We start from the raw sequence: 20,870 nt of genomic DNA on the forward strand, positions 1-20,870 counted from the left end.
GGGTGACCCTATACACACTCATTGTGAAATCTTCCTGTAAGCTGGTTTAGGGGACAAGCATAATGACTTTAAAATATTGATAAACTCTTTCATTTTTCTATTTATCTGGCATTCCATGTGTATTTTAGTTAGAAAGTAAAACTAGCTTTCAAACAGTAAGTTCAAGAGCTATTCAAAACTGATATGCTTCAATTATTAGTTTACATTTTTTCATTATTCTACATCTTAAGACATGATTTAGAAATTCTCCATAAGATTATTTTTATTGATTCATGGAAGAAATGTTATAACATTTCAAGCCACTTATGGAATAAGCTGTTCCACAGGAGTGAATTTTCCAGGTAAATGAACCCTAAGTAATTAAGCTCCAATTTTTAATTAAATTTTAAAAATACCCATTTCCCTGATTTCTTAAACCAGAACACTGGATATAATTCAACATTTTCTGAAGAGGCAATTGAGGGATTTAGTGCTATTTTTACTACTTGCATCTGGCTTCCCATTTTTCTAGTTTTCTATCTGTATCTGAGAACTTCCAAGAGTTAATATTGGCCCAAGAATATAAAACCTTTTCCATTTGGCAGTGCAACAGTCTTCAAGAATTACCATTTTTGAGTCTTGCTGCTTTCTCAGCAGTTTCTTTGGTTTTACAATTTAAAGATGAGGCAAAACTTCTAATGCCGTAGAAAACCATTTGAAACCTCCATTCCTCCCTTTCTGAATTCTTCAGAGCAAAGATGACATAAATGCTTCCATTTATAGAATGCTTTTATTTACATGAATTTGACAATGCCTGGAGTATAAATTGATATTGGGGAAACTAGCTGAATGATGTTGAAGAATGTGGCTTTGTGGCTATAATTTAACTGAGATGTGAATTTGAAGTGATAAATATTCACCTCATTATTTAAGTGGAATATACTTCCCTCCAGGCAAATAGTTTAAAAAATGTTAGAATACATAATTTTTTAAATATTTGATTAAAAAGTGTAGGCTGAAAATGACAATTAGAGTGTACATTTTTAATACATATACTCACATTGTTCATAATTAACTGCAGGTCTATGGGGTAAAAATTAAGAGTAAGAGTAACTTTAATTAATTGATTAAATAGTAAAATTTCAAGAATGCATACTTTATTACATAAATTTGATAGCTTCACTTAAATTCACTATATTTTGTAAAAAACTAAGTTGTTACATTCATTTAACTTTATGTTTGTTTCTTTTTTTCTTTACTAAGACTAAACTATAGACTAAACTAAGAGCTATAGGAAAAGCAAGCAGAAGTCTCCAAGAAAGAAACAGATTAGAGTCCATGATAGGTTTATAAAATGAAAACATGTTGGCACATGGCTGTAGAGTAGAATTATTGGGGGAGTTTAAAAAATTTCTCATAACCCCTCCTCTCTCAAGATTCTGACTGGGGTAGGACGAATGTTTTTTTTCTTTTTTTTTTGGACGAATGTTTTTGAAAAGTCCTTAGGTAATTATAAACTGTGGCTAGGGTTGAAAAATACTGTATGAGAACTTACCATGTTGATAAAAAATTGCCTTGTTATTATACCTTTTTGACATCCAAAAGCATTTAATTTCAGTGATATTAGCAATAATAGCAAAGGAACTCATGTCAACTATATTGCGTTAAATTAAGAGAATAGATCCAACAAGAAAACTGCAAGATTTCTGCTTAATAAATAGAATGATGAACTTGAGTCTATCTAAAAAAAAGAAAATCTTATTTATTTTATTTAGAAGTTTCATGTAAATGTGACCCTTTTTATGATAGAAGGGAGCTAATTTTCTGGGTGAACTTTAATATTTTCCATAGCACCACTCTCTTAAAGTGTTAAAGAGATCAACATTAACAATTTGTGATACCCCCCCTAAAATTTCAGGGTAGGTTTGGACTTTTCCTCTCACCCTATAACCTTTTTATTTTAAAAAGAAATTTAAGAAACCAATAAAATTTAAAATCACTATTATAAAATATTAGTGTTATATCCCAATATAAAAAAAGTCACATTTACAATAAATTCAATTCTTGTAAGCAAACACGTAATGAATGATTAGAGTATAAAAAACACAATTTTCAGATCAAATATATTTAAATTAATTTTAATAAGTACAAAAAGATAATGTTTAGCATTAATCTGCATGTGATTAATTAAGAATGTTTAAACAGCAAGCATACTGACACATTCAATAAGGGTCAAGTTATCTTACATACATAAAAAATGACTTTTCCCAATTACAGCAAGGTCACAAATTACAAATATAATTAGCTTCAGAATGATTTTTTCAAACAAGAAAACTTACCATACAAGCGTACTGTCACCCTGAAAATTTAAAATTAATGAATACTCAAAGTTTAGTTTTGGAGCTTTATCATGCATTATCTATGCATGTGATTGTATTATTAATGTGTAGCAAGAGGAAAACATTCCTTTCCTTTTTGTTTTTTACTTTTCTAATTTAGCAACAAGTATGAAGCTTTCTTAAGTTCCCATGCATGTGACCTCTAAAGGGAATATTTCATGAAAGGTCACATTCCTCTATTTGGAGCACCCTAAAACCTGAATTTGTATCTGCTCAAGAGAATCTTGAAAAAAATGAGATACCAATAAATCTGAAATCCATTATGGAGCAGGCACCCAAGATCAACAATCAAGGACTTATCCATGGATGGTAATGTTTAATTCATGAAAACTGTAACTCAAAGTTCAGTTTCATTTAGGCCTTTCCAATCATACATTAAACTTGTTCACATATTATGCTGGGTTTAAAACACAGCCAACTGCTTCAACTACTGTGTTGAATATTTAAAAATAAGTAATTGGGAACAAATCTTTAAGCCATTATCCCTAATGTAATTCTGTCTAACACTTTTGTTTTGCTTTCCTAATACCATTTGTTTTCATAAATCAATTTTGTTGGAGTTACACTTATCTATCCAATAATACAGGCTTGCATTTGGCAACTTGTTGTGGTAAAATAAGTCTTCTAAAACAAAGCATGAGAAACAAATTTTTATACCAACTAAGCTAATTTTTATACCAACTAAGCTAATTTAACACTTACAGTGCCAATACTGGTATTTATATGGTGTCAGATTAGACTTCTTTCTATAAACAGTAATTTGCAACAAACTAATGAAATCAATACATAATCCTTGAAGTTCATGTTTTAAAAGTTATAAAACCAACAATATGGCAAATAAAAACAAAATCTCTCCAACCCCTAACACAAAACTGTCAAAAATTTTTTTTAAAAAAGAAGAAAAATAAAATAAAGAGGGAAGTGCTTATTATTTTGTGTGCTTAATCAACTGTAATCATTTTTTATACATTATTATACCTATGGACCAAAGAAGAAAAATGTAATATATTCCCAGAAACTAAATTGTAAACAATATTAGTGAATAGCTAGTTTTACAAAAAGGGATTCTTTGTTGCTGTACAATTCAAAAAGATATAAAATTAACCAGAGACAAATACAGTAGATGACTTGGTATTTACAAGTGATCAACAGGATATTAAATTTAATGGAGGCTTTAACAAACCTCCATTGAGAAACTTGGAATTCAAAGATTTTTCTATCTTACCTTATCAGCACAATTGTGATATCATTTTGAATTTAATGGCTCAAAAGAGCCAACCAGAAATACATCAGAAAAATGTTGACACCCTTGTAGGAAGGATATTTTTTAAGAATATATAGGGCTCAAGACTAAATTCCAATGAATAAATTGGTTGGATCTATTGAAAAAAAACTATTCTATCGACTAAATTAATCACTAGTTTAATAAGAGCTATGTTTGGAATTAGATCCATTATAAAATAAATTGTTTAGATTTCATAAATTTCTCAAAATATTCTTTTATACCTGGAAAATACACACAGATACACACACACACACACACACACACACACCCCTACTTCTAATCAAAGCTAAGACCTTATTAAAGGTTCTTTGAAAGTATTACTTTAAACTGACACACAAACCTGTTCTTTGTTCTTCCCTACTGGCAATATTAACTGATATTATGTATTAACTTCAACGTAAAGTGGTTTGAAATGGGGTATATAATTACATGTATTAAAAAAAGTTCATCATAAAAACAGGCAAAAATACAATATTTTACCTAAATAAGGTTGAAAACTGTGGTCTAAATATGTTGGATAATTAAGAATTTTTGAGAAAAACGATATAAAATTCTTATAAGAAATAGATTTTCATTACCTTTCCCAAATGCCTTTCACATGAACTTAATCTATCTTAGTATTTTAATCATGATGCTTACCTTGATAGAATCATGACTGTTAAATATCTCTGTATATACTTATGTATGTATAATTTCTCACCTTTCTTAGAAATTAAAAAGGGGAAATGCCTCATTAGGTTTAACTAGCAACAGACATTTTTCAAGTGGGTTTTTCTCTTTGATTTTTTCCCCCGTTTTTGAAGTCTTGAATTTGTTTTTGAGTTTGATGAAAATATGAGTGCATAAATATTAATGGAAAAGATTAGTATCTTTCATATAAATGTTGATAACACAAGATTATGGATATTAAGAATTTTATTAAATGCTGAATTTCATTTCTTAAAGCATGAATTCAATAGAGAAAAATATCATAATTTGTCTTGTCCACACTGTTATGATTTTGATTCAGTGTCTCTGGTTCCTAAGCATGCAAGTGTTAAAAATAACCACACCCCACCCCAGTTTTAATTTTATGCTTCTGGATACTTTGGATTAAGAAAAGGTAAGCCCAAGGTTCCCATAAGACCTCAATTAAAAAGAAAATAAGTGCACTACAGGGTAGCAATCAGTCAACTCATAATTCTCTTGAAATTCTGAATCTTTTTATAGGAAAAAAATCTGAGAATTACTTCAAACATATGCAGATGGATATAGGAATGCCAGAAGACGAATAACAAGAACACCAGTATAATAAAGCTATTAATATGGTCCCAAATTTCAAAATAAGTCATAAAAATGTTGATGTTTCACAGGCATTGTCTGAGGGTAACAAATATGAAGCATTTGAAAAAAAATTCTTAATAGATAATGAAGAGCCATGACTTTGCAGAAGGTGGACCTGAGCTACTTCCCTTATCCTCCCATTGGGATGATGACAGGCTGTGTCAAAGTACAACATCCATAGGCTCCATAGAGCTTCTCTGCCCTTTTAGAACCTATGATATTATGGCAGAGTTGAGTTCCTTCAACCAGCAATATGAAAAGAGCCACATCATAAAAACTTTATATATATATATATATATATATATATATATATATATATATACACACACACATATATATGTATATATATATATATATACACACATATATATATGTATATATACCAAAAACTGTGAGTGAAGTAATAGCTTTTGTGCTCTTTTTAAACAAACTATGAACTATTCAAAAAAACTGGAAATGTGGCTCAGGGGGATCATTTATCCAAACCTGAGATAAATTCGAAATAGAGAGATCCCTGAAAAGACTGCTAAACATGAAGATTGGCACTTTAAAAATCACTGAAGTTTAAAAAAAATTATTAGATGGTTCTATATTAGTTCCATTTTATATTCAAACAAATAGAAACATAAATAGAAGAAAAGAGCAAAACAGTCACCATCTTACCACACTCGTGATCTCATAGCTCAATAAACAACTCTCAGTGCTAAATTAAGTTATATATTACATTTGGTCTTTTATTTAAAGTCTTTATAAGAATGAGATGCACTTTGATTTTCAACTGAATTCTGTGGATGTGATGTGAGTGGTAGTGACACCATCCAGATGGCATGGCTAATAGTAGGAGGTAAAAAATTTTTGTTGAACAAACATTACCTTAATCAGAGCAGTAACTATACAATAATGAGATTATATCTCTATATATGTACATGTATTTATCTACATTTTGTACATACCATAACTCTTTATCTCAATATACAGCTGCATAAAATAGTCATAATATTATGAGCCAAAGAGACAATTGTTAGTTTATTAAAAATGTTTCCCAAAAAATTAATCTTATTTTAATAAATCCATGTAACTTTTTTGTGTTTTTAAAATGATTTATGGAAGGGAGAATAATTGTAAAGACTCTGCTTCTATAATTTAAAATCCTTTTCCATGGAGCATCCTCCCTCTCTCCAGCAAGACTAAAAGCTCCTTTCAATTTATATAAACTTTAAAAGATTAAGAAGTGTGTAAGAAAAAATTCCACGAAAGTAAGAGAAATAATAGAAAATCCTGATCCACATTATTGGAATATCTCAACCGTCAGGATATCATTAGGCTCAAATTAGATTTTAACAGTTGGAAGTAAAAATAAAAATAACAATAATGATAACTTTTCTGGTCAATCTACCATAAATTTTAATAAAACAGGTACCATCAATGCAGGTGCAGCCTTTTGCCAAAGGTACAGATGAGTCTTTTCTGTTGTCCTACAGAAACTGCTATTCACAAATACTTTTACATATGTACATATTTATAAATTTATAATGTATAGTCACACATTAAGGGGGAAATGCAGAACTTATAAGAACAATATTTAAAGTGTCAAACAATACATACCATACAAAGCATTTTTTATTGCTTGTCTTCAGGCATTGTGTACTGTCTTAGACTACCATACCCTTCCCCAAACAGCCCAGAAGAGCTATGATATATTTAAATGTGTAAGAAAATAGGTTATCTTCCATTCCAGTGTATGAATAAAGTGCACTTTTAAAAACAATTTAGATGACAAAGAAGATGCTTTTGGAAGGGAATTAAAGAAATACATTAATTGGCTCATGTAACAAATTTATTTTATTAAGGATTATGGATTACTTTTCGTGAGGGAATTTTTAATGTCAAGGCTGTCTTCACCGCAAATTCTGTTAATAAGATGCATTTGTGACCTTGGTATTAATACAATCATGCAAAGCACATAACAGAATCACACTGAAACAAAAGAAAATGAAAAAAAATAAAATTTAAACGAGGCAAAGAAATAGCAGTTTTTGTTGTGATTTTGCTTATTTCCATAAGATACTCCTTTTATTGATTTTATGAACATACCTATTTATGCACTATACTGAAATACTGTACAAAACTGCAAGAAATGCCACTATTTGACTACTTACGTTTCTACAAAAACACCATCATATAGGTGTATCTATTAGTAAAAGTCAACTAATAACTGCTAATGTATATGTGAGTCAAAAGGATTTTAAGTTTGCCCAAAATGTTGAATCTAGGCATGAGACACAACTATTAATTTCTATTAACATATCTCAGGGACATAAAGAGTATTTTTTAAATACTGAAAGGAAAATGAATTTTACTCATTAATAATTAGTAATTATATAAAATTGAAAATTGTGGTTTCTAATTTAGCTACATGTTTGTGTGTGTATCCTAATTGAGCTAATTGTGTGTGTGCGTGTGTGTGTGTGTGTGTGTGTGTGTGTGTGTGTGTGATGTCTGTGCATGTGAACTAATCCGCAATCTGTTGGTGATGCTTTAAAGTTTCAGTTTAAAAATGTTCAACTCTTACCAAAACCTCTTCAGGTATACAAAGCTGCAAATTTGAGTCAGAGAAATTTAAAGTTGCAATTTACAAAAGCAGATTTACATTAATTCTTATCTGAAAGAGCTGCTTTCAAGACAGAAAAATGTGCCAATTAACTGCCCTTTCCTTTGTAATTAGTGGCTTCTGAGTCCTGATGAAAAGAAGCCTTAAGGCAGAATTTGCAGTAAACAGGAAAGGAGAGAATCATAGAAGTGCTTATATATATTCTGTGACTCCTATGAATTCTCATTGATGGGAGTTTTTGGCACAATTTTCTAATCCAGTATGAATGTTGTTCCACAGCAGCCAAACTGGATGTTTTTTCCAGTTTCCAGCACCAAGAAAATTTAGCTGATCAATTTCAATACAACACATACTGGAAAGAGTAAGACCTATTTATTGTCTTTTTCTTTTTAATTTAAGGTAGTTTCCAATGATTAAAATAATCTGTAGGATTTCAATTATTACTTTCAAATAAACTCTAATGCTAAAAATGTCATATCCACGACATTCCAATAGTTATTAAATTCTAGGCATAATGAACATCTTGTCAGGGTGACTCATAATTATTTGAATTTGTCATGCTGTAATATGTACATGGCTATGGACACTCTACAGGGTAATTAAAAGCTGATTTCAAATCTCTAGTTTCTCTTCTGATGTGTACTAAGCTTCCAATTATACTAGCAGGGATTCTGAGCACTTGGGAAGGGAACTGATGTTGCAGATATGAGGTTCTGTTATTTAGAGGAATTCATCTTGGAACGACAATGTTACCTTACGTTATAGTTAGGCAACAGTAGAAAATACTCCTATGTAAGACCTAAATCAAAAGGGTCCATAAAATGTGGTGTAGGATCTCCATTTTCATCGCTGTTAGGAAAAGAGAAAATAAATCAGGTCATCTGAAATCCACTTTAAACCAGTTCCTAGGGTAAATCTTTTCAAAAGGCAATGGCTTTTTGGGCATGGGGTGCTTTCTGCCTGCAGTACCACAAGTTAGCAAATGCGTGTCTCTATTAGAGGTCTATAAGCTATGTTGCTATATACATACTGTACATGTTGGTTCACAAATTAGCAGTTATTAGTCAGACTGTACATGGCAAAACAAACCAGGTTTAATGTTGCTATACATCCCAAAGACAACCTGTGTCTAGATTCAAGGACTGACCCCTAATACAGGTTCTCTGTTTAAGTATGTAGCCCAGTAAACTAAATTAAATGTACCAAACAAAACTGGGAAAACTATTCTAGACATTCTGTCAATTTTGCTAACACTGTTGAAGGTTTTCTTGGCTTCAGCTGGCTTGTTTTCCGGCTTCTTGTTGGGCTCTGGCGTGGTTGCACTCTTGGAGATGGTGGAGAGAACTGGGTCTTTTGAAAGATTCGGGGCATAATTGGCAACTGCCACTGCATAAGCATTGTTCTGTATCATGACAGAGGCTTTTTCTTTTTTCTATTGAAAAATACAAGAATTAACAGAAGGTGGGTTGAGACTGCTTCTTAATATTTTCCAAACTCCAGTTCAAATTCTGAAGAAAAGTATCTTGATAAGCATCATTATCCATTAGAAAGAAGGAATTTAGGGAAATAAATGTAGTTTATTAAGTCCTAAAACCATGAGGGAGAGGAAACCCCCAGAGTAAATCAATGATATCATTTTCCTGGAGAACCATTTTCTTGTTGTTTACATGGATCACTGACAATCAAAAATACAACTTTAACAAATGACACATTTTTGACTCTTACAAGTCACTCAAATATTTGTTGAATGAATGTGTGAATGAATAAATGAAATGTAGACATAATTTAACGTGAGAAATGATCATCTACAGTGAATGAGCTCAAATTTTGAATTAATAATTTAATTTCTTTAACTTGATAACAGGATTTCTCCCCTTCATGTCAAAATCATACAGTAATGTTTTACTCAGATGGTAGGAAATTGTATCCATATACAGATGTTAGTGTAATAAATACTAAGAACATAGAAGGAAGATGAAATACAAACTTTTGGATTTCTGCCTAGCTCATCCACATGTTTCTCCTCATACTTCCCAGTTCAGTTCTCACCCACTTTAGTCTGGGTCACAGTTTTCTCCTGCCTGGACCAAGCAGCATTCCTTTGTACTCTTCCACTTGGCTTGACCTCATCCAATCATTAGTCAAACTACAACCCCCATGGGGACTTTTTAAAGACATAAATTGGATGAGGTCACCTGTCTGCTTAAATCTCTTAAATACCATCTCATGAAACTTAGAATAAAATCAACACTTCCTGCCATGGTGTCTTTTTTTGTTCATTATATACCAGTCTCACTGAAATAACTTGCATTTGGAGGACTTCTTTGTTTGATGCCTTTGGCTATGCTATGTCCGATAGGGCCAGAGTAAAGGGACAAAGTAGGTAATTAAATAGTTAATCCCACTAGGGGACTGTAAGTAAAGAAAAAATTATGGGAGACTCCTGTAAGTTAATGGACACTCTAGAAAGTAGGTTTGCTTAGCCACAAAACCAAGCAGGCTTGCTTAGCAACAAAACCATGAAACAGAAGCACGAGACATGCCCCAAAACAATAAAACGATGGTGGCATGAGACCCACATCCTACCCAGTGAGCTCAGTAAATTAATGTTTCCTAGGACACGTTCCTATATGCACACTAAAAACAAAAATATACGGAAAGGTGACATACTAAAACCTGAGATGATTTCACATTTTTAGCACAAGTTACTGCCTTTTTGCTCATTTCCATTGAGGCATGACAGTCCCAGCTTGACCATGTAGGGACAAGAAAACTCCCCTGCCTGACATGGAGGAGGAATTGATGATAGAAGCATGACATCTACTCAAGAATGAGGAAGAAGGGGTTTTTTCCCCCTCCCACTGTTCCTTTGATTATAAAAATGTAGCCTGCTAAGTTCTTGGGGCACAGCACCCTCTGGCCTGCCTGCTTGTAATCCTCACAAGCATCCTATTCTAATACATCACGTCTTATCTATCTCTTTGTCTCTCACTTAATTCTTTCTGCATTGAGACATAAAGAACCGGAGCACGGAGTCCCCTGAAATGCCACCTAGTGTTTTCACTTCCTCATCCTGGAAAGGCTTCCCTGCATCCCATTTTCCACATGATCAATACCCTCTCATATTGTGGTCTTGGTTGAAGTGTCATTTCCTCAGAAAGTACTTCCTAACCACTCTATCTAATGTCATCCTGGCTCCCCATCTATACTCTTTTAGAGCACCCAGTTTACTTCCATCATGTCATTTTTCAAAATGAGTAAATTCTTTCTTTAGTTGTGTGATTATTTGACTGACATCTTCCTTTCCTATTAGAATCTAAGTTCAATGAAGGCTAGTGCTATTTCTGTCTTGTTCACCATTATAACCTTAGCATGATTCCTTCCATGAAGTAGGCAGGTAATATGTAACCAAATTAATGAAACCTGAAAATATTTACTCAACATTAAATAATAATATTTAATGAAACCTGGAAAACTATTTAACTGCACTTCTGTATTAATACAAACTCATTGCTAGTTATCTAAATGCAAACAAATTTGAGCAAGCAATGAATTATCCAAAATAGTGAATAGTGTAAATCAACAGATTTATAGGACCAACTGACCTAGAACAGAATTTCAAGTATCAGTATCTCACAATGTCCAAGTAAAATAAGATAACAAAGGGCCTCTGAAAGCCCAGGAGGATCTGTAAACAGGCCCACGTTTCCTGTCCTTCACTGACACTGGGTTTCTCCCTCACCTCTTTCCCTTGCTGATAAGGCATTCTTCCAGAACTGGCTGGAGGAAAAAAGGAAAAGGGGTAAGGGATTACCATTTGTAGCTTTATGAAAGCTATAAAACATCTTTTCTCATGTTACACATGGAGGGTAATCCTCAAGCATCTAACTGGTAGCGATGATAACTAACACCCTGTGAGCCCTAGGATGCGTCAGGTTGAGTGTTAAGCCTAAGGGTGTCATTGCTGACAAAATTCACTACTGGATAAGAAGTAAGTTCTATGTTGTAACCCCAAGTTACAAAATCAGAAACAGAAGCTAAAGAGCTTTTGTGACATGACCAGGTCTCCTGTCTACTAAGTGGCTAAAAAAGCACACAAACTCAAATGTGTGTGGCTTCCAAACCTCTGCTTGGAGCATGCCTCGTGACTACCTCTGAGGAAGCTTGTGAGTATCTTTTTCTCAAGATTTTCCAATTGAAGTTTATATTACTAGGTCAACCTTCTAAAAGGACTTTTTAACCCATAAAGTTCTGACATATAGTGTTTATATTGTTATTATTTCAATTATACCTAAACATCACTTAAACTGATATCGAATTGCAGAGATTGGTCAATGCAGAATTCCTAGCAAAGTTCCTGGCACAGGGCAGGCTCAAAAAATGTTTGCTTCATGATAAATGAATGACATCGACTAGAATGATTACTGTGATTTTATATATATATATATATATATATATATATATATATATATATATATATATAATGTATATAAGCATATAATGTATTTTATAGAATACAATAACCATTTATTAGATTAATAGAAATAGATTCTAATAGTGTGTTCTGCAATTCTATTATGTAATTATCCCAAAAGTCCTCAATTTCAGCATCTATAGATGTAGGAGACTGAGAAATAATAAAATAAGCTCAACTGAAAAACAATGCTGCGGAATTTCCACGTTTGTGGAAACTGTTTCACTTGTGATTGAGACATATAAGAAGGAAGTGGGAAAATATGACTATACACTAAAACAACAAATGATTTATTTTTATACATTATCTGGGGAAAAAAAGTAAATTATGCTGCTTTAGAATCAGTGGATGCTGTTACTTAAGTGGAATGAAAAGGGAAGATAACCCATACTAATGAAACTTGCTTTTTTTTTTTTTTTGCGGTACGTGGGCCTCTCACTGTTGTGGCCTCTCCTGTTGCGGAGCACAGGCTCCGGACGCGCAGGTTCAGCGGCCATGGCTCATGGGCCCAGCCACTCCGCGGCATGTGGGTTCCTCCCGGACTGGGGCACGAACCCGTGTCCCCTGCATTGCCAGGCGGACTCTCAACCACTGCGCCACCAGGGAAGCCCTAAACTTTCTATTTTTTAAATGACGTTTTATAAGAATCAGAATATTCTGAGGTTATTACTTTATTAGAGTGTCCAAATATATAATTAAAATGTTAAGTCTGGAAAATTCCTGATTACAGAAATCAAAACATCTTACATCATCGTGGCAAACCAGTTTTGGCTTTCTTGGAGTATTAGATAAAATGAAGTGTTAGTAAATTGAGCAAATGCTCTAGCTAAAATATAGACACCTAGTAGTGAAGTGACCTAGGATATAAATGAAAATAACAATCACATAGTTTCAGAGCTGGAAAGAATCTCAGAGACTGAATAAGGAAATGGAGCTTAGAATAAGGAAGTGGAGCTCTCATAAATACAACAGTCTTTGGAGAAAACCCCAGGTTTACAAAGTGGCAAATTTATGCTTTCTACATACCATGTTGCTTTTTTACAGTCATTGTGGCTACTAGAAAGCCCATTACTTGTAAAACAGCAACATGCTCTCTTGTCAGATAATGCTATTGTTAACTGTCTGCTAACCATCCTGACTGAGAAAAGTGATACTTACAGAAGATTGTTTGAAGGTTATACAGTCCATCCACTTCTCTAAGTACTCTAAAGTCTTTCCTTGGATTAAACTGGGCCATGAGAAAGCTATATACTTGGACCATATTAGCTTAGCTCCTTGAAGAATTGCCTTCACTGAGTTGTATATTAATGTAATGCCTTCAGCTTTTATTGAAGGGGACTACAAGAAACATCAATATAAAATTCATTACTGCTTTTACTGGGAAAATGTTGACATTACTTGCAATAGCATCCAACTTTCCCTAATATAAAACCCATATGATATTGTTTAAAAAAGAGATTTTTAGTATAGGACAATCGTTCTTTCTGAGGAAATTTATACATCCATTTTTTGGTTTAAGAAAGATAAGTTTCCCCCATGGTTTACTCTCATAGCCAAGAAGCTCAAGATTTGAATCTCAGCATAATCTAGCTATGAACTACAGTTAATGTTCTGGCCCAAATGGTGGACATATTTGCAGTCTATTTTCCTTCATCCTGATTTTCTACTTCTATTTATATCTTATTATAATAATTTAAGTAATGTATTCTTTTGGTAAACTGCCTGAAATGCTTTTGGAACAAGGCATGATGTTTAAAAATGCGTATAAATGAATAAAAACACCTGAAATACAATGTTTTCTATGAATTGCATGGAGTGAATCACAAAACAATGGCACATTTCATGTTAGTTTGGATATTATGGTACTATGCCTATATTTCAAGTAATTTAATATATAGTGTATTTCCAGAGAATATGCTTTTCTTGGCCAGTGTAGAACAACTGACTCAGATTTAGAAATAAAAACAATCTCGAGACAAAAGGTATTTTTAAAAATTTAATTCAAATAAACTATGTGCTAAATGCTATGTCAGGTATTGGCAGAGAAATAATGAATAAGACAAAACTATTATCCTCTTAGATCAGGTAACGTACTGTTAGAAACAGATTTGTTTATAATAAAAGTGTAATTTAATGAGGTTACATAAAAGAAATTCATGCCAGGTACTGTAGAAGGATAATGGGAGGATGGCAATTAGATACAATTGGATAGATTTGAAGGAATAAGTAGTTCATCAGTTAGAAAAGAAAGGAGAGGGCATTTTAGCAAGAGGGCTGAACATATCTAATGCCATGGAGATGTGTAGGGGCATGGAATTGGGAGATGTTTTTAATGGCTAGAGGAAGCATATGAGCATGGACTTTAGATTTGTGTTCAATCTTGGATTCACCACTTATTAGATGTGTGATCCTGAGCAAGTAACTTTACTTGACCAATCTTATATTTCCTCATTTCTAACATGGAGATATTCCCAGGCACATAGTAGTAGGTGCACAATAAATACCACACACACAAAATTTCTTATTATTCATCATGTAAACAAATATATGAGAAGGCTATATATTTAGACCATATTAGCTGAGCTGCTTGAAGAATTGCTTTCAAAAATTCATTAAAGAGCTGAAAAATTAAATGAACAGATTTCTGTTTTAGAAAGATAACTCTGGCACTACTATAGAGGATGGATTAAAGGGAGACATGATTTAGAGATAATGAGGAATAAAGAGTCTCAAAATAATGAGAGATGGCAAGGGCATGGTCTATGACATATAGGTAGGAGAATGGACACCATTCAATGACTGATTAGGTCTTAAGGGTAACTTCCAAGTTGTTGGTTTCTGAGATTAGGTTTTGCCATGAACTAAGGTATATATGAAAAAAAAATGTAGGCATTTAGGAGATTTTTTGTTTGTTGTTTCTTTCACCTTTTAAAAGAGATATGTAAAGACTGAAATGTCATATTCATGTAGAAATGCCTAAGGAACAGGCTGGATATATGAGCTTGGAAGTTAAAAGAAAGGTATGGAGTATAGCTGTAGATAATAACTGTGGAAGGTAAGATAAAGGTGTTGGCTGTAGTTGTGATTTGGTTATACTTCATTAATTCATACCATATTTATTGAGCAACTAATATATACTAGGCCCTGTGCGAAGGGACAAGGATAAATGATTTATTAAAATAAACATGGTCATTGTTATCATGATCAGTGAAGGAGGTGGTATATAAGCGTGCAGTTACAAACTGTGGTAAAGAATTAAATGCAAAAGAGCAGGATACTAAACACACTTATAAAGTGATCCAATTATTCAGGGGTGTGGGGAGCAACTGTTCAGAAATTTCCTGAGCATTGGTATATGTGCTGAAGATGAGTGGGTTTTACCTGTTTGGATATAATAAATAATGAACAGTGTTGCTGACATTCCTACAAGTATTGTCAGTAAAATCCTTAAAGTGAGAATCACGTATGAATAGTAAAAACAAAAACATAAAATAAATGTAAATGACTATCTTTGGGGATAAACAACAGCAGATGCTAAGGAGATTGGATCTACTCTGAACTCAGGCAAAGAATCTCAAAGAACAGAATGAATAGTGGTAGCTGCCAAGATTTGAGGAAGGAAGTTGATATTCTAAGGCCTGTTTTAAAGGCCTAACAGAAGAGAAAAAGTTGCTGACTTGGGCCTGAAATGGAATCTTGGACTATAACAGTATTCAATGGATTCAATGGGGATCCCTTAAGAATGGAAAATTATCTTATCTGAAAATGTAGAGGTCGTTGCTGTCCTTCAGTTATAGGACAATGAATGGAAAGAATTACAGTGAGCTGAGAATTAAACTAGAAGTGAGAACATACACATTATAAGCAATGTTTTCAAAAAGCTTGAATGGAGAAAAAGAGGGTGGAATCTGATAATGGGGGAATGGGTGACATACAATCTGGAGAGAGTTTTGGTTTTGCCTTTATGGTAAATTAAACATATTAAGCATCTTCAGAAACTTAAAGCAAGGAGACAGTTGAAAAGGAGAAGATAGCTTTGAAGAAGTGAGAGAAGAAAATAATAACTGATGCTTCAAGATTGAAAAAGGGACAAGAAGAAAAGAATCAAGAGATGGGGTGGAAGTCTTGAGGAAGTGGAAGAACACTGGGTGTAAGAGAAGGTTCCAGAAGAACTTGGGAGGTTGCATAAGTAGATATTTTCTTATATGGAAGGGCATAAATATTTGCCCTTCCATATAAGTTGGATTATTTGATCCACCACTACATTTTTAGAATGATAAAATTTTGTTGACTAATTTCACACCTGAGGCTAAAAGTATAGTGTACACACTTGTGCAAGATCACAGAGCAAGGTAGGCTTTGTCTTCTAACAGAGGGCTCAAATGTGTCTTGAATAGGAAGTGAGTGGATTTATTTGCAAAAACTAACTTTAAAGATCAACAGAGCACAACCTACATGAAAACTGTATGTTAAATACATATCTCTTTCTTTCAAACATATAATATTAATATGAATCTCTGAGTGATTATTCTTATGAGACAAATTAATACTTGCCAGTTAACAAACCTTTAATAACTTTTTATATACTCTTTGGATTGACAGATAATTTAAGTGCATTTACTCATGTTTACTGACTTCAAAAAAGAGGACTTCCTCCAGTCTGGTTAAACTGAAAGGATGCCAATTTGGCTGATGGATAAAAACTTTGTATTTCAGGAAAATTATTGTTCTCCACTTAATTAAATCTAAGGATAACTAAAGCAGAGGTAAATTGCACTGAAATATTTTTTTTAGGCATACGTGCTAGTTTGGGGCACTATACTAGATTTCCTTTTAGTTCTAAGGACCTGGTTACTTCCAAGGTAGGTTTAGGAAATACCTCCCCAGATTCATTTCAATCATGAAAATGGATTGAGTACCCACTGATAAATTCACCACTGTAAAGTTTTAAAAGTCCTCCCATGAAAGCAAAGAAGTCTTCTCATTGGTATTACATTGCCAGATTTAACATCAGAAACTTATTTATTCTTTTATTCAACGAAACTTTCTGAAGTGCCTACTAAGTGACAGGCACTGTGCTTGGCACTCTAGCTGTGGAAAAGTGATTAAGAACAAGCAAGGTGACTGATTCCCTTTAACTTATCCACTGAACTTGAACCACTTATTACTGAAATAATACAAATTTTTTAGTTGTTTTCCTGCAAATTAGGTTGGATCATTAATGATTTCAACCTAGATTTAGCTTCACTATGTGTGATCTGCTATGTGGGTGGAGTTAAATCCAGTATTCATCAGTAGTAGGATATTGCTTTTAGAATGCTTATCAAGAATGTGTTTTTCGCATTTATAGGTACTTCTCTTTTCCAAGTTCAGGGGGTGAGAAGGCATATTATTTGATATGCCAAATCACAATATCAATTTGATTGACACCCTCATCGCATTAAAAATAATATATCAGTATATTTCTACACAGGGCATTTACACTACAAACCACTATTTATCTTTTGTGACATATTTACAAAGCATTTTATCTTCAAAAAAAGTTAGTATGAAAGTGCATGTGTAACTAATATAAAAAGAAGTAATTGCATAGGTAGCAATGGAAAAGCAGTATATTTTATGGGGAATGAAAACATCAATCAACAGTAAAATGCAATGGAAATGGTAAAATAACCTAGAAGTTAAGCGTGGAAAATTAATCAGATTCCCTTTAATATTTACTCATTGGCTATTAGTATACAAAACATAGCTTATAAAATGAAATAAACCAGCAGTCTTATGAGAACTTTTACAGTTTACAAAATTAGGGAAAAAGAGCAAGACTTTTAAACTATAACGTCAACTGTTTGTATGCTTTAACTGCAATATTGTCATAGAAATTTGAAAAGAAAAATTTGTATTCAAAGAACTGAAAAGGAAAATCAGCAAGTATGTTATTCCAAATTTAATGGAAGGGTATTCAGGTAGATATTTTATTAAAAAGGAGCCCTCCAAGTAGAACTTTTTACTATTATTAAGACTACATTATATCTCATTGTGACATATACAAAACCTCCTCTTAAGACAGATGAATAATAATCTATAGACTAAGAAAGGAAATGGCTATTTATCAATGCACAAAACTCCCACTTCCTTCAGTACTTGAAACCTAAAAATAGACACCTGAAATAATTACCAAAGAAGTTAATCTTCAAAACAAATACTTTTTCTCTTATAGACTTCAGGAGCAACTTAAAATGTCTAGGCATTTCTACCTAGTTACTTATTCCATACAACATGGGAGAGATTACGATGCTGCCAGTCTTTTACATCCAAGCAACAGAGATGGGGGTAGGTGAAGAGTAACTCAGCCCACCTGATAGGGCCTAAAATTCTATAACTGGGAAAGTTAATGCCCACTTTTGTTTTCCAAATCTTTTTCCTATAAACCAGCGTGGTTAAGAGCATGAATTTAATGGTCAGGCAGATCTGGGTTTAAGTATACTTATTAACTTGTGTGAGCTTGAGCACGTAAATAACCTCACTAAGCCATCCATAGCTTCTTCATCAGAAAAAAATGAGAATTAAAAAGAAACCCTAGTTATAAAGTTGTAAAGATTACATGAGAGAACATATCTAAAAAACTTAGCACAGTGCCTGACACACAGAGCTCAAAAGATGCTAGGAAGTGGTTTTAACAGAAGTAATACTACCAGCACTCCTAAAGGATTTCAGGCAAGAGCGTACTTTGAAAGAAATCTTTTATGTTTGAATGTTCTTAATGTCAGTTTTGAGGAACAGTATCTGTTGCAAGCTAAATCTGTTGGAGGATTCTCTTAATCACGGTGAGAAGGAAGTTCTCACTTACCTTGTCATTTACTACACTCTTTCCATCCCAAGCCCATCCTCTTTTGGTGAAGTAATTAACAGTTGCAAATTCAATTAGAGCAGAGAACACAAATGCATAACAAACAGCAATAAACCAGTCCATGGCAGTTGCATAAGCCACTTTGGGGAGAGAATTCCGAGCACTGATGCTTAGAGTTGTCATTGTTAGAACAGTTGTTACTCCTGCAGAAAGATAGGAAGCAAAAACATCAACAAATACCAGCAGGACAGCATTGGAAATACTTTTTTTTTTCTTTCCCAAAGGTACTTTCAGTGCCACCTCTAGCCATTAAAAAAGCAAACAAAAATCTTCAGAAAGAAAACAGTGCAAAGTTAATTATTGTAAATGGTTATTATACTTTTTGAAGTGATGACTCTGAAATGCTTTCATTTTCCATTTTTGTTTGTATGAATCTCCTTTTTCTCTTAAATACCGTTGAGGTTAGAAAGATTGGTGAAACTGAAATAGAATTTCCTACGAGGAAAGAAGGACTTGAAATTGACCAATTGTCCATTAACATTAATTAAAAAAAAATCTTTCACAAAGCCTCACATTAATTTGTTCATCATTTATTTGAATCATTCTAAGCAGACGACCAATCATCCACACTAGTAGTCACAATAGAACTATGATTAAGAAGTTCTTCATTCTAAGTATAGCTACCTAAGGATGAAATTAATTCTGGATTGCCTAGCATTGTGAGGACATAATTTCTTTCATAATGCAGCTTAGAATCTTCAGAAAATAAAACAAGCAACTAAATCCCAAACCTTATAAAATTTAAATCACTAAAAAGGTATATTATATACTTTTGTTGGTTTAATAAGTAATTTCGTTCCTTGCATTATAAAGCTTTTCTGCCTATAGTCTGGGAAGTCACAGTGGTTAAGTAAAAAGAAAGCAATAACTCAGAAGCCAGTCACAGTATCAGCAGGTCAAAATGTCTACAATTACCTGGTTTATCAGAGATTCAAGAGAGGATTAATTATGTACATAGGGGATACATTAAATTAAAAGACAACTGAAATGTTAAAGAAATGTTCATTCATATACTGAAATTTTTTATATTTAATTTTTACTTTCCCTTAGGATAAATAAAACAGCCTTTTTTCTCACTTACCATAGAGTTAGAAGTTCAAAATAGCAATAATTCTATTTAATCATGAGTGAATGCATCTGGGAATATGATGGTAGTAGTAGGGATAAAAAGTAGAAAAATAAATTTATCTCACCTGCTGCTGAGTCAATATTAAAAAACACATTTACAGAAATACATTGTGTTTGCATGCATCAAACTGTGAAATGTTTTAGAAGGTGTCTTCTTTTGAGAATTTGGTAGAGGAGAATAATTAAATAGAACACATGCCAGATACACCTACACATACCCACAAACACAACCATATCCACCTGTACACACACACACACACACACACACACACACACACACACACACACACACACACATATATGGCAATGAAAATGATGAATCAATATATGAAACTATATTTAACTTCACCAGCAGTCAGGGAAAAAAAAAGCAATAATGAGATACCTTTTCAAAACAATATTATCAGCAAAATGTTAGCAAAACTTTAAAAGATTGATACTATCCTGGCATTGAAGAGGATGTGGGGCAATTGACATTCTCTTTAACAGGGGTTACAAATATCTGAGACTGTTGCCTAATCTGAGGTCATAAAGATTTAGGCCTATATTTCCTTTTGAGTTTTATAGTTTTAGTTCTTACATTTAGGTCTTTGGTCCTTTTTGAGGTGATTTTTGTGTATGGTAGATGTCCAAATTCATTCTTTCTCATGTGGATAGCCAGTGGACCCAGCAACATTTGCTGAAAAGACTTTTCTTTCCCCATTAAATGATCTTAGCACTGTTGATGAAATCAATTGATCATAGATATATGGGTTTACTCTGGA

The 20,870-nt window shown here is 33.1% G+C and overlaps 1 protein-coding gene across 2 annotated transcripts in view; it reads right to left on the reverse strand.

Moving 5' to 3' along the window:
• Positions 1-8,533: 8,533 nt before the first annotated feature.
• GABRA2 (gamma-aminobutyric acid type A receptor subunit alpha2) overlaps positions 8,534-20,870 on the reverse strand; it is a 119,164-nt gene continuing 106,827 nt past the window's right edge. Inside the window, exons 8-10 of one of the 2 annotated variants that reach the window (XM_019928040.2) lie at positions 18,919-19,121; positions 13,230-13,409; positions 8,534-9,029 (exon numbers count right to left, since the gene is read on the reverse strand). In XM_019928040.2, coding sequence (XP_019783599.1) covers positions 8,733-9,029; positions 13,230-13,409; positions 18,919-19,121 — 680 coding nt within the window. In that variant the 3' untranslated portion in view covers positions 8,534-8,732. The remainder of the gene's footprint in view (positions 9,030-13,229; positions 13,410-18,918; positions 19,122-20,870) is intronic. The other variant, XM_019928041.2, reaches the window with a different exon arrangement.

The sequence above is a fragment of the Tursiops truncatus genome, chromosome 5 (genome assembly GCF_011762595.2).
Source record: "Tursiops truncatus isolate mTurTru1 chromosome 5, mTurTru1.mat.Y, whole genome shotgun sequence".
In the NCBI taxonomy this organism is placed as follows: Eukaryota; Metazoa; Chordata; class Mammalia; order Artiodactyla; family Delphinidae; genus Tursiops; species Tursiops truncatus.